Source organism: Homalodisca vitripennis, chromosome 7 (assembly GCF_021130785.1).
Source record: "Homalodisca vitripennis isolate AUS2020 chromosome 7, UT_GWSS_2.1, whole genome shotgun sequence".
NCBI classification, from domain to species: Eukaryota; Metazoa; Arthropoda; class Insecta; order Hemiptera; family Cicadellidae; genus Homalodisca; species Homalodisca vitripennis.
Window position 1 is genome coordinate 79,362,074 of NC_060213.1, and position 12,314 is coordinate 79,374,387.

At 35.4% G+C, this 12,314-nt stretch overlaps 1 protein-coding gene across 1 annotated transcript; it reads left to right on the top strand.

The window, feature by feature from the left end:
• Window positions 1–505: 505 nt before the first annotated feature.
• Window positions 506–1,114, top strand: LOC124366789. The gene has a single exon (XM_046823391.1). It carries the CDS (start codon window positions 506–508, stop codon window positions 1,112–1,114), a length of 609 nt encoding a protein of 202 aa, XP_046679347.1.
• The last annotated feature ends 11,200 nt before the right edge of the window (window positions 1,115–12,314 follow it).

A 12,314-nucleotide genomic window follows, 5' to 3' on the forward strand; every position in this document is an offset into this window, starting at 1 on the left:
AATATAATAGTAAAAACGAGAATTTTTTTGTAAAATTTTATTTTGATCTAGCTAATTTTAGACTGTACATTGTTGACACACGGTCACTATGATGTATCCGAAATCAGTCTTACATTTCAATTACTGATCCCCCGTGTCCTGTACACAACAGATGGCGATGAGATATTTTTTATTCAACCCGCGTGTGCAATGCAGCCAGTTCGATTGTACCCGGAAAATTTCTCCAAACATTGTAGTGGGAGAAAGTGCGTCAATAGTTTAGTGTGTCGATTAGTAAAAATCTGTACATTTCGATGTCGGATGACGAAGAAGAAATTTAGAACATTTCGTCTTTAATCGACGAAAAACTAAGTATGGCGGGTATTATTTTCGGGATCGGTGACTTGGACAATAGTGCGGAAATATGGAGTTCGTATGTGGAACAACATTTCCCAGGACAAAATGGTCAGTACGTTACTGACAGTCGTGGGAGTGAAAAACGTACAGTAGGTTACGCGATTTGTATATGCCCGAGAAACCTTTATCAAAAACTGTTGACGACCTAGTGAAATTAATTCAGGAACATTTGTATGCGAAGCCATCGTTTATAGCTGAACGATATAAATTCAGTAAACGAAACCAGCGTGAAGGGAAAACAGTCGCAGAGTACATCGCCTGCCTCAAGAAGTTGTTAGCATACAGCGAGTTTGGCGCGGCTCTAAACGATTATGCCCGAGGCAGACTGAGCGGCATCAAAAGCGAGTCGACCAAGCAAGGACTGCTGGGAGACTACCTTGACCTTCGAGTAGGTGGTGAAAATCGTTCAGTAGAAGCGGCCGGGAAGAATGCAGAGACGCTGACGGTCAATGGAGGAGTCAGCGGCGGCAGCCGGGTCCAGGGGATAGCAGCGCAGCACCACCCCCAGGCGACAGACGGCGGCGGCAGCAGCCCGGGCCACAACGCAGCGCATGAAGTGCAGTTTTTATGCTGGGGGCAATATGGCCACTACCGGAAGCAGTGGAAATTGTTCGGTGTTGTGTGTCATAAATGTGGTCAAGAAACCATATATCTAAGGTATGCTGATCTACTGAAATCAGTAATTCATCAGAAGCTAATTTCAGTTCAAAAGAGATAGGTCTTATCAGGTTAATTTCCAAAAGGAACATAACAAAAATAAGCAAAATATTGTTGTAAATGATAGGTTAGAGCATACTGATAAGAAATATTACCATATAAACGTAATCGTTGATAATTTTTTAGAGGACATTCAAAATCTATTTAAGGTCGAGTGAAATTCGTAGTGAGAGGATCAGAGTTGACCCAATCAAAATTAAAGTTTTATTTCTAGGTCGAGAAACCACTTTTGAGGTGAAAATCGAAGCTAGTGGCACAGTGAGCAGTGAAAAGTTCTAAAAAACTAGTTTTAGCACATTAAAGTTGTTGGAAAACGATCTGAAGCTGAATTATCGTACACAAATGATCCCATAGTACCAGTAGGTAAACTCAGTATTGATGTTTACTATGAGGGATTACATAGATAATTATATCTGTATATCATAAAAGATGGTTCACATCCTCTAATGGGGCCTCTATTGGCTAAAAGTACTGGGTGTTGATATTTCATTAAAAAGTAACTTGCGTATGAAAAACAAACATGTACACAGAAGAACTAATTTTGAGCCAATGTCACCTGAGCTAATTAGTGAATTTCCGGAAGTATTTTGTAAGAAATTAGGTCAGTATAAAGGCGAACTAGTAATACTTAATCTAAAGAAGAATGCTAGACCCAGATACTTTAAGCCAATACCGATTCCATCGTCAATGAAAATTAAAGTTTAAAAAGAACTAGCAAGCTTAACTGATGAGCAAGTGTTAAGCCCAGTAAGTAGCTCTAAATAGGGGACGCCCATTGTGCCAGTCGTAAGAAACGGTGAGATTACGTTGTGGGGAGATTTTAAAGTAACTTTAAATAAGTACCTAGAAGTGGTTAAATACCCCATACCCAGAATAGAAGATATATTTTCCAATTTACAGTATGGGGAACGTTTCTCTAAATTAGATCTGAGACAAGCATACATGTGGTTGAATTTAAATAGTGAATCACAAATCAGTGTACAATTAGTACCCATAAAGGTCTTTTCTCATACTTTAGAATGCCGTATGGAATTGCATTAGCCCCAGGCATATTATTCAAAGGATCATTGAACTGTCCTTGCATAATGTAAAAGTTATAACTGTGTTCATGGACGATGTTCTTATCACCGCACCAGGTAACGAAACTCATTTTCATAGGTTACAACAAGTTTGTAAACGCCTGAGTGAAAATGGATTTTCAGTCAAAAAATATAAATAAATGTACGTACTTTGCAGACAAGATCTAGTATCATGGTTTTAATATTTATAAAGAGGGACTGCATACCTCTAAATCTAAAATTTGAGCAATCAATGAATCACCTGTACCTATATCTGTCACACAAGTAAAAGTTTTTATTGGCTAGGTAAATTATTTTGGAGAGTTCATCAAAAACATGTCAACAATCTTAAGCCCGTTGTATAACTTATTGAAAAAGGACATGCCATTTAACTTTGATGAAATGTACCTTAAATCCTTTAACCATGTCAACAATATTTTATCTAAAGCGCAAGTTTTAGGTCATTATGATCCTATTTTGCCTGTACAAATAGCGGTAGACACAACCTCGACAGGGCTGGACTGGGTAAGTAGTATCGTAACTTCGGAAGGCGTTGAAAAGCCTATTGCATATCACTCTCGTACACTATCACCAACAGAATGTAAATATTCACAAATAGATGAAGAGAAGCGTTAGCAGTAATATATGGCGTTAAGATATTCAATCAATATATGTATGGTAGAAAGTTCACATTGTGTAGAGACCACAGGCCATTGTTAAGCATATTTGGTCCGAAAAATGGTTTACCTGTTTTTGCGGCAAGCACACTGCAAAGGTACGCTTTGTTTTTGTCAGGATACAATTTTGATGTTAGGTAGAATAAGCACGGTTACTCAGACGCCTTATCGCTCTTTCCTTTGAGTACTAAACACGTTGTAGATAACAACAATGAGCCAAATTGGAAAGGTACTTATTTACATTGTATCGCTGAAAGTTTAGTACCTTTAACATTTGAAAATGTAAAATCTGAAACACAGAATGAACCTATATTGAAACAAATAGATACCTATGTGATGTATGGATTGCCCAATTTCTTCAGGAGAGAATAAGGAATTTTTTCCTTATTTCCAAAAGAAGGACGAGCTAACAGTTGACCATGGCATTGGCATTTGGGGACATAAAGTCGTACCTAGAAAGTTGCGTAGCTACGTATTAAACGAGTTTCATGCGATTCACTTGGATATTGTAAAAATGAAATCAGTAGCAAGATCCTATATTAGGAGACCAATTAATATATATGAGAACATTGGAGGCCTAGCCAACAGTTGCTCAAGATGCCAAATGGAGCGATCTAATTCTAGTATGAGTAATCTTCATGTTTGGCACTATCAATCTATACCTTGGGAAAGATTATACGAGTACATTGATTATTTAGGCCCATTTAAAGATAAAATGTTCTACTTCCGCTACGCTAGCTATAGAGAAGCAACGACAACTCTTTTTTAGATTTGGATTACCTGTTACTATTTAATAGTGATAATGGACTACTATTTACCGCAGTTGAATTAAAGAATTTCATGCGATTTATGGTATAAGACACACATTTTCGCCAGCTTATCATCCTCAGTCTAATGGCCAGGCTGAGAATTCAGTCACGTATGCTAAGCGTGAAATTAGATTGATTAGCTTTTTAATAAAATGTAGATACAAACTAGCCTTAAGTAGAATTTATTTGATTATTGAAACTTTGTTCATAGCACTACCAACGAGACACCTGCCAAGTTAATGTTCAATAGACTATTAACATCCAAACTGGATTTACTTACTCCTAATGTAGCCAGAACAGTGCAACAAAGACAAGAAAAACAAAAAAAGACTCTTTTGGCGGTAGACAAACTAGAATTCTATTTCCTAATCATTCAGTATTGGTGAGAGAATATCGTTATAAGGACAAGTGGATATAGGAACTTTTATTAAATACCTAAGTAATGTAATGTATTCCGTTTTGACAAAAACAGGTTTAATTTGTAATAGACATATAGATCAGCTGTTGAGGCTAAACAGTTTGCTGAGAATTACAGTCAGGTCTCCCATGACTAGTCTTTCATTTCAATTATTTCATATCAATTACCGATCCCCTGTGTCGCGTACACAACAGGTTTGATTATCCTTTCCCCCGCGAAGTTGGACATCGGCGAGGGTACCGTCGTAGAGCTGGAGAAATTCGAATCCGACAACCCTTGTACATACAAAATTCTATTATCTAAACTGAGAGATATCTTTAGGCCAATTTTTTCTGTATTTATATTTCAAATAATTTATAGCGTTACTTTTAACATTTCTTGAAATTTCAACATCTAAGTAACTGCATTATATATTACACCGTGATTTGAATAATATGACAAAGAACACAGCTCTGGTAAATATGGAGATAGTTGGTTGAGCCCATCCCATTTAACACTCTTGGCTTCAAAACTATGCGCTTGATTAGTAAAGATCCCCCAATAGACTAAATGTAAGACTTTAGTTTATGTTCGAAACTTGGCATAAGATTATGTGCAGTAAATAAAAAAATCTGGGAGGATATTTTTTACTATTATTATGTCTATGTCATAAATAATTTTTTCTTGTTGGTTGAGTGTTCTTAAATTCTCTTAATGCTCTTACAAAATGAGTTGGTGACAAGGCACTATTAAAGAATCTTTTAACTAAAAACTCAGAACTTACATTATGGTTAGCATATTTTTTCTTAATTAATATTTTGAAGCACACCGTATCATAACCTACCAGCCCATCTCAGTCTACGCAACATTATTTAACTTTTCTGTTTTATATATTTAGCGCGATCCATAAAACAACTAATGGCACGTAAATATCAGTTATGTCTGGCGTAAGTAATTTGAGGTATCAAACTTTTTATGAAAGTAATATTTATTTTATTATGAGTAAACTTGTAAACTGAGTAAATTTCTCACGGGGAGACACGTTTGTGTAGACGGTCGTTCCCGAAAACATTGTAGCCAGCTAAATTAATGCTCTTGTTGCTTGTGGTTGGTTTTAGCCAAGTCTTAGAGACCAAGATAATGTCGGTATGTAATGGCTCAAAAATGGAACGAAATTTGTCAATATGACTAAACAGTGATTGTGCGTTAACGTGGGCTGCCTTGAGGAAGTTGTAGGGAGCGAGAGAGCGGCAGAGAAACGCGGGCAGGGACGGCGGAGAGGCGCGCTCTCTCGGGGCGGGGCTGTCAGAGCTGTGCGCGGCGGCGAGCAGGGGCGCGATACTACAGGCTTTGGTGTAGTCCTTAATGTTTTAACTATCAGCATGACTCACGGTATGTGTTAGTGTTTTTTATGCCAACAGAAAAGCAGAGATAATTATTATGAAAATTGTATTTGATTACAAAAGGTATTGCTTTTAAACTATAATGTATATGACGAACAAAAGTCAAGGAAAACAAATTATATATATATATATATATATATATATATATATATGCAACTTTTTGTTCAATGTATAGGAAAGCAGCTTATCCATTATACTTTTTCATACAATTTACACATTGAGATTTGTAAATTTATTTGGATCTTTATTGGGATATTAAAAATAACCTTTTCACTTGGATCAGATTTAAATTTTATAATTATTGGTATTTTACAATCCAAGTTTTACGTAGGTGTAAAAATGAGCTGCCGAAAGCATTGGTTTGTACCTCGATCGATTTACGTATCAAGTTCCTATAACAATATTTAAATAATAAAAATACTTAATATTACTATTATTATATTCCAAATTATACAGCAACAGAGTCAAGGCTAAGCACTTATAATGTTAATTATGAATAGAAGTTTTAACACACACAACAACAAAATATAACACGATCATAACGGGTTGATGAACAAAGGGTTGTCACGACTTGTTGAATAATTAATAATACAATTATGAGAGACACGGAAAGTCTGTTTATAGTTAGTTAATCTTGTATATACGTCAATTAACGTGACATACACTTGACATATTGCTAATTGTGGGACAAGTTGAATACGGTCACTAATTATCCTTGACATTGACTACTAAATATTCAGTGATATATAACACATTGCAACACTGATAAATAAGTAACAGTTATATTAATTTTTCAACAAATGCTTGGCCATACATTTTGGTTTTGGCTGTAAACGGAAGGAAATTATTTCATTATTTAGCATAATAAATGAAATTAAAACAAAGGAAATAGTATGTTCTAACACAGAATTATAAGAAATTACGTACGTTTTGCTTTAGATAATTGATGCCATACAAAATGTTGCTATGGTATTCATATTTTCTATAAAAGGAAGTATTAAACTCGTAACAGGCATATCAAATACATTGTTTGAGGTACACATGTAGTTATATAATGTGAAAATAACACTGTTTTAATCCAAATTGAAATAACAAACATTTTGTTGAAACTGTTTAAATAAAAATTGAGCACGGAAAAAGTATAATGGATAAGCTGCTTTCCTATACATTGAACAAAAATTTGCATGCAAATATATATATATATATATATATTTATTTAATTTCAATAGACATTGAATCGCAAAAAGTACTTGCTCCGCCGGGACTCGAACCCGGATCTCTCACTTGCCGGGTGAATGTGCTACCATTACACCACAGAGCGCTTACTTTTACCGATTCAATTATTTTGTATTTGGCCGTATCTGTCACATATGTGTTTAAATAAGCAAACTAACATATGATCGGAAGACCAAATACCTGTCATCAAACGACTTTTTATTTACATTAAATTGTATAAATGGCAATTGCCTTATTTTAATTTCAATAGACATTGAATCGCAAAAAAGTACTTGCTCCGCCGGGACTCGAACCCGGATCTCTCACTTGCCGGGTGAATGTGCTACCATTACACCACAGAGCGCTTACTTTTACCGATTCAATTATTTTGTATTTGGCCGTATCTGTCACATATGTGTTTAAATAAGCAAACTAACATATGATCGGAAGACCAAATACCTGTCAAACGACTTTTTATTTACATTAAATTGTATAAATGGCAATTGCCTTATTTAATTTCAATAGACATTGAATCGCAAAAAGTACTTGCTCCGCCGGGGACTCGAACCCGGATCTCTCACTTGCCGGGGTGAATGTGCTACCATTACACCACAGAGCGCTTACTTTTACCGATTCAATTATTATTTTGTATTTGGCCGTATCTGTCACATATGTGTTTAAATAAGCAAACTAACATATGATCGGAAGACCAAATACCTGTCAAACGACTTTTTATTTACATTAAATTGTATAAATGGCAATTGCCTTATTTAATTTCAATAGACATTGAATCGCAAAAGTACTTGCTCCGCCGGGACTCGAACCCGGATCTCTCACTTGCCGGGTGAATGTGCTACCATTACACCACAGAGCGCTTACTTTTACCGATTCAATTATTTTGTATTTGGCCGTATCTGTCACATATGTGTTTAAATAAGCAAACTAACATATGATCGGAAGACCAAATACCTGTCAAACGACTTTTTATTTACATTAAATTGTATAAATGGCAATTGCCTTATTTAATTTCATCAATAGACATTGAATCGCAAAAAGTACTTGCTCCGCCGGGACTCGAACCCGGATCTCTCACTTGCCGGGTGAATGTGCTACCATTACACCACAGAGCGCTTTACTTTTAACCGATTCAATTATTTTGTATTTGGCCGTATCTGTCCACATATGTGTTTAAATAAGCAAACTAACATATGATCGGAAGACCAATACCTGTCAAAACGACTTTTTATTTACATTAAATTGTATAAATGGCAATTGCCTTATTTTAATTTCAATAGACATTGAATTAGCAAAAAAGTACTTGCTCCGCCGGGACTCGAACCCGGATCTCTCACTTGCCGGGTGAATGTGCTACCATTACACCACAGAGCGCTTACTTTTACCGATTCAATTATTTTGTATTTGGCCGTATCTGTCACATTACGTGTTTAAATAAGCAAAACTAACATATGATCGGAAGACCAAATACCTGTCAAACGACTTTTTATTTACATTAAATTTGTATAAATGGCAATTGCCTTATTTAATTTTCAATAGACATTGAATCGCAAAAAGTACTTGCTCCGCCGGGACTCGAACCCGGATCTCTCACTTGCCGGGTGAATGTGCTACCATTACACCACAGAGCGCTTACTTTTACGATTCAATTATTTTGTATTTGGCCGTATCTGTCACATATGTGTTTAAATAAGCAAACTAACATATGATCGGAAGACCAAATACCTGTCAAACGACTTTTTTATTTACATTAAATTGTATAAATGGCAATTGCCTTATTTAATTTCAATAGACATTGAATCGCAAAAAGTACTTGCTCCGCCGGGACTCGAACCCGGATCTCTCACTTGCCGGGTGAATGTGCTACCATTACACCACAGAGCGCTTACTTTTACCGATTCAATTATTTTGTATTTGGCCGTATCTGTCACATACGTTTTTAAATAAGCAAACTATCATATGATCGGAAGACCAAATACCTGTCAAACGACTTTTTATTTACATTAAATTGTATAAATGGCAATTGCCTTATTTAATTTCAATAGACATTGAATCGCAAAAAGTACTTGCTCCGCCGGGACTCGAACCCGGATCTCTCACTTTGCCGGGTGAATGTGCTACCATTACACCACAGAGCGCTTACTTTTTAACCGATTCAATTATTTTGTATTTGGCCGTATCTGTCACATATGTGTTTAAATAAGCAAACTAACATATGATCGGAAGACCAAATACCTGTCAAACGACTTTTTATTTACATTAAATTGTATAAATGGCAATTGCCTTATTTAATTTCAATAGACATTGAATCGCAAAAAGTACTTGCTCCGCCGGGACTCGAACCCGGATCTCTCACTTGCCGGGTGAATTGTGCTACCATTACACCACAGAGCGCTTACTTTTACCGATTCAATTATTTTGTATTTGGCCGTATCTGTCACATATGTGTTTAAATAAGCAAACTAACATATGATCGGAAGACCAAATACCTGTCAAACGACTTTTTATTTACATTAAATTGTATAAATGGCAATTGCCTTATTTAATTTCAATAGACATTGAATCGCAAAAAGTACTTGCTCCGCCGGGACTCGAACCCGGATCTCTCACTTGCCGGAGTGAATGTGCTACCATTACACCACAGAGCGCTTACTTTTACCGATTCAATTATTTTGTATTTGGCCGTATCTGTCACATATGTGTTTAAATAAGCAAACTAACATATGATCGGAAGGACCAAATACCTGTCAAACGACTTTTTATTTACATTAAATTGTATAAATGGCAATTGCCTTATTTAATTTCAATAGGACATTGAATCGCAAAAAGTACTTGCTCCGCCGGGACTCGAACCCGGATCTCTCACTTGCCGGGTGAATGTGCTACCATTACACCACAGAGCGCTTACTTTTACCGATTCAATTATTTTGTATTTGGCCGTATCTGTCACATATGTGTTTAAATAAGCAAACTAACATATGATCGGAAGACCAAATACCTGTCAAACGACTTTTTATTTACATTAAATTGTATAAATGGCAATTGCCTTATTTAATTTCAATAGACATTGAATCGCAAAAAGTTACTTGCTCCGCCGGGACGAAAATATATATTTATATATATATTACTACACACTTACAGAGCGCACGCGCATGAACGCGTGTAAACGTGTGTGCGCGGTCTGTTGCATGGTGTGACTGTAAACCCACTCACACTGTCTGTCTGTCTGTCCACCATGATTCGTGCCTGGACTGGCTTGCCGGATATATTCCGGAGGCAGTATTGAATTCCGCCCTCGGTAATCTAGGGGTGAATCATCATCTCTTCCCGCCCCTCCCTACTGGGATATGGAAGTTCCGGGAAGTATTGGAAATTTGTCAGAACTTTCTACTCTTATTTCTTGTGATCTTCACTCATGGTAAATACATGAATGGGTCGCTTTTTTTCGTCCCATATATATATATATTTCAACAAATATGCTTTCGGCAGCTCATTTTTACACCTACGTAAAACTTGGATTGCAAAATACCAATAATTATAAAATTTAAATCTGATCCAAGTGAAAAGGTGATTTTTAATATCCAATAATGATAAAATCAGTGCACTTCCAATAATGATAATATATTTAATAAGGAAATGATGATATTTATCATAGACAAAATGTAGGACAAACAATAATGAAGTTTGATTTAACTAAATATTAAAAAACGTTCAGCTATACTGCATTTCTGTACTATTACGTAAATAAGGAAGGTAAAAATAAAGGTCTGGTAAAGAGAATTTGCATAAAATTAAAATATGAAGATCCAAATAAATTTACAAATCTCAATGTGTTCTAATACTTAATTTAACAGTTCACATAACTCTGCTCCGGCTATGTCGCATTTTAAATACAGGGATCATGCTCTTATTGAGCTGAGCATTTCTGAAGTGAATATGTTAAAAAATCTTTTGACTTAGTTTTTACTTCAGTTTTAATTTAGAATTTAAGATTCGGGTAACACCTAATACGTTCCCTTCACGATCAGTCAAATCTCTTTGTGTAAAATGCTCATTAAAATACCTGTATAGTCATTAAGTTTCATGAAACATTTAAGTTTATAATGCTAGTTTGTTTTAGATATTTCGTACGCAGATACAAATACAATTCTTACAGGATACGCTGCTAAATAGCCAATATCAAATTTAGAAGTGTTTTTAATTTTAGTTATCTTTTTAAATTATACAGTACACAGTAGTTTATACACTTAAAAAATTGAGTTCATTAATAAAGAGGCCTATACGGACAGAGATTCTAGTGGTTCAAACTATTAATTTAGGTAACTTATTAAAAATATCAGCACTGTCATTGTTACCGAATGTGAAGATGATAAAATGGTTTAATTTTGTTATGTAAGTATGTAAAACAACTCTAGGAGGAACTAACTTGTTACAGATGCAGTCCATGAAGTAACTGAAATAGTCCGAGTCTGACGTGCTGTGACAGTCACGTGACATTTGTGTGACAAATGTTCTCAACACTCTCAGTCACTTTTGCGGAGAGAAGGAATAAAACCACTGGATTGCTGCAGCTATTTGTCAGCATTATTGTTAAAGATGTGGTGACAGGTTTTCTGACATGCGGTAGTCCACGGCCTGACGTGACGCCGCAGTTGCGTGACACTCTGTGACAAATGTTACCAACACTCACAGTCACGTTTCTGAGCAGAGACGAATAAGTCACTGAGAGGCTACAGCTATTTTTCAGCGTTATCGCTGTACAAGAAAAATTAAATAATTGTTAGGAGCATTTAACGAGGATATCATTGCACACTGTGTGTTGTATGAAATATAGTACTAAATATTGTTCCAAGGTGGTAAAGTTTTCTCTATGGCACAACAAAGCAAATTATTAATGCATCAGTTTATCAATGTATTTATAAATTAGGCTTACATGATTTTTTGAGGTTGTAGGATTTAAAGCTGATTAACTGAGCACTAAGCTATTTATTATGATGGAATATTACTTGTATTAAGACAAGGTACAGGTAAGCCTGAACACAGATACACCGAACAGTTGATTATATTAGACGTGTTTTTTTTATTCATATTTCACACATTGAAAGACCATCGATACTGTAAAAAAGTGGGGCGTATATGCCCATATTCATCCGGGGGTCCGTAAGCATATCCGTGTCAAATTTCAGTAGAATCGGTTGAAAGTTTACACCTGAAAGTAAACAAAGAAAGAAAGATACTTCCGCATTTATAAGATTATGAGGATTAATATTCGCCATCCGTGGATAGCAAACTTATTAATATTAAATACTAAAATAAAGTACTGCTAATTCTAGTTTTGTTAAAAGCAATGTTTACCTAAAAGGAATGTAATCTAAAAATATATGATAAAAAGGTAATAAAGACAAACAAAAGAAGGTAGCTGTATATTTAATATCTCGGCTGGCATAATTTACATGTAGAGTTTTATATGTTGATTTTAAAACCAGAGTAATGTGATAAAATTATTAATATTAGAAAAAGACAATAAATAAATATTTGCAATTTTGATTAGCAATTTTATCACAATATGAGTCAGTAATAAAAGAAATGTACGGATAACGCAGAACCTATGTAGCCTATTATGGTCT